Source organism: Galeopterus variegatus, unplaced genomic scaffold (genome assembly GCF_000696425.1).
Source record: "Galeopterus variegatus unplaced genomic scaffold, G_variegatus-3.0.2 Scaffold979, whole genome shotgun sequence".
Lineage (NCBI taxonomy): Eukaryota > Metazoa > Chordata > Mammalia > Dermoptera > Cynocephalidae > Galeopterus > Galeopterus variegatus.
In genome coordinates, this window is record NW_007727090.1 from 828,957 (window position 1) to 832,458 (window position 3,502).

Genomic DNA, 3,502 nt, shown 5'->3' on the forward strand with positions numbered 1-3,502 from the left:
AGAATTATATTAAGTGAAACAAGTCAGGCACAGAAAGAGAAATATCACATATTCTCACTTATTGGTGGGAGCTAAAAATAAATAAATAAATTCACACACACACACACACACACACACACACACACACAAAATTAGGGGGGGGAGGAAGACATAACAATTGCAATTCCTTGTAGTTAACACGACAAGCATACAGAAAGGACAATGTTAGGAGGTAGCGGGGAGAGGGAGGAGGGAGGGAGGTTTCAGTAATGGGCCACGATAATCAACCACACTGTATATCGACAAAATAAAAATAAAATAAAATTTTCTGTTTAAAAAAAAAAAAAAACTGTACAAGAGATTGCAGAAAGTGCCAAGCAAGAAAAGCTCTAAAGCTGTTTCTTACAGGATAATAATTGATTTTATGAAGTACTTAATATAAACATTATTGTATAATAAAGAATTTGACTGGCCCTGGTTCATAGAAGGAAGATTCTAAATCCTTGAAATTTCCTGAATTATAGGAGTGTCTTTGTTATGCTAATGAGGCAACTCAAGGTGGGCCCATAGATAGCTTCAGGATGGGTGCTGGCCATGCCAAAAGACCAACCACATGATTAGAGGGTTGAGGTTTTGCACCATGTGTTATCAGCCCATCCTCCCAACCTCCAGGGAGTGGAAGGAGACTGGAGATTGAGTTCAATCATGGGGCTAATCAGTCATGCCTACATTATGAAACCCCAGTAAAAACTCTACAGACACTGAAGCACAGTAGAGATTCCTGGTTGGTAAACACACTGGTGTGCTGGAAGGGTGATGAGGCCTGATGTGATGGGGAGAAGGCACAGAAGCTCTGCATTCAGGACACTCCCACACTTGGCCCTAGGTGTGTCTTCAATCATTGGCTGTTCCTGAGTTATATCCTTTATAATAAAACTGAATCATAAACATGGTGCGTTCCTAGGTTCTATGAGTCATTCTAGTGAGTTACTGAACCTGCGGGGGGTCATGTGAACTCCCATATTTGTAGCCATTTGGTCAGAAGTGCAAGTGGCCTAGGGACTTCCCTGAACTTCCATCTGGAGTCTAAAGAAGAAAGAGTCATTGAGGACTGAGTCCATAACTCCTGGGATCCATGTTAACCACAGATAATTAGTGCTAGAAGTGAACTGCAGTACAGGAGCTGGGGTTAGTCTAGTTGGGATTAAAACAGAATAAATTTATGTAATAAATTTTAAAAATGGGCGAAATGTAATAAATTTATTCTAAACATACTTACTCTAAACTTTGAATATACGTACTTATCCCCTTATAATGCTACAATAGGCATTTTGCATATGTAAAGTTGCACATTTCAGAAAGTAAGCTCTTATTGGAGAAATACTACTAAATAGGTAGATATTTAATATATATTAATACTATAAAGATTTGCATAATTAAAAAATAATTTTTCTGTCATTTACTACAAAATGAAGCAATTTTATAACAAAAAAGGGAAGAACAAAGAGGAAACAGACCTTTAGCACCTTTCAACAAAATATTTCTGCTAAAAATATTAGATAGGAAAGTGTCATATCCTTTTTTGATACAGGCTACAGCAGTGTAATGTGGTAATTATTACCTGATCTATAAATTCATGTCAACTAAGAGCTAAACAGAAGGTTTAACATTTATTAATAGTAAAAAAAAAAAAAGAAAGAAAACACATAAGCAGGTTATACCTATCAAAAATAGTCAAAATACATTATCACCTCAGATTATTGAATAAAATTCATTATTGAATATTTTAAAACTAATTTCAATGTGCTTCTTTACATTTCACATATAAGACAGTACAATTAACTTCATGATGATGTTCTATATTTAATCAGTATGCATGGTGCTTACCTGGTTTAACAGCTCGCCCACATAGCTGGGGTTGTAGAAGAACTTGTAACATGGCAGGATTGTTTAAACTTTTCATAATTTGTATTGGATTTGGCTCTGGAAGTAAGCCCTTTTGATTACTGTGCATCTTCAATGAATACAGAAATAAGAAACATTAGAACAAGCATAAGAACAAAAGATGTAATAATAAAGGCCTTCTTCCAGAAATTCTTCTCATTCATCTGATTATCATTCTATTTTATGATAAACACAATTTGATTTGTATTATATATTTGTTATATACTTTCTACCACAGTTCTCAATTAAAACACGTGTTCTACAATACATGCGGGATGAAGTCCTCATAGAATATCTCAGTTAAATACCAATCAGTATTTGACAATTTAGTATGATAAATCTCTTCATAAAATACAAATAGAAAGATGACAAGGAAATCTGAATTTATTAACAGAGATAACTTGTTGACACAATATGAATACTTTGATACTATAAAGTAGCCTTATTATAATGTCCATCTAAAGTTTAATAATGTGGGTTGCCTTACAAATCAAAATTTTCTTATAATAAAAGTCTTTCTTCCATTAAGTCAACCCTCTAATATGAGAATAAGATGAACTAGCTTTACATACATGTAATTGGGTAGCTCCTTAAAATTACGAAATTGTTTTCAGTTTTAAAAACCAGCCTGACAAATGAAGATATTAATAAAATGATGTAAAAGGAAAACTATAAACTTCTAGCCATGAGAAAATGGAGAACTGTCATGTACAACTGGATATCTCTTCCAACCCCTCTACCGGTGAAAATGAGAGGGAGAAGATGATGGATCCAGAAACTGATATTAAACCTGTGAGAATCCCCTGGAGGGAGAAATGGAAGGTGTGAAGGTAAACATCTGCAGAGAGGATGTTTACACGGGTCCACACAGAAGATAATTTGGGGAAAGGCTTTTGAGTTGTGTAACTATATTGCTTCCCCCCGCATACCTTCAGGGGAGCATGGCTTTCCTGGATGGCACAGCAAGGTGGGAAAACAGCAGCATCAGCCCAGCAACAGCCACAGAACAGCAGGTTGGCACATAAGCACTGGGACAGTGGGGAACAGATAACAAGAGGTGCAGGCAGAGCAGCTGGGTCACTGAAAATCTCCTTCCCACCTCTCCCACCCTTCTCAGTTTCTCGCTCCTACACCCACTGTGTGTGGTAGAAGAGTTACAACTGAGGAAGGCAGAACCTGGGAACAGGGCTGGGAGTGGAGATGAAGAAAGGCTCTCCAAGGTGCAGGGCTGCCTGGCTAGAGTGGGAAAAGAACTGCAGTCGAGATCATGGTGAAGGAAGAGCTCCTCAGCCCCTGAGGTCTCTGCCTGCCTTCCCTAAATTCTAGCTAAGACCAGGCTTTAGCTCTCCCCTGTCCATCCCCTTTCCCCCAACCACTAAACAGTGATATACAAGAAATCTGATACCACCATCCCCTGGAAAATATGTATTCAGAGAAAAAAAACCAAAAAACTAGACATCTGGAAAATGTAGCCACTAAAAAATAAAGGCAACAAACTGAACTACCTATAAGAGACAAAGTAGAACTAATGGATAGAAATTAATAAGACTGTTTTTTTTTTTTTTTTTTTTTTTTTTTT

General features: G+C 36.9%; 1 protein-coding gene across 1 annotated transcript in view; it reads right to left on the reverse strand.

Moving 5' to 3' along the window:
- Positions 1-3,502, reverse strand: part of RAVER2 (ribonucleoprotein, PTB-binding 2) — a 61,539-nt gene that overhangs the window by 39,016 nt on the left and 19,021 nt on the right. The window contains exon 4 of the mRNA XM_008573980.1: positions 1,867-1,993. Within this exon, the coding sequence (XP_008572202.1) occupies positions 1,867-1,993 (127 nt within the window). The remainder of the gene's footprint in view (positions 1-1,866; positions 1,994-3,502) is intronic.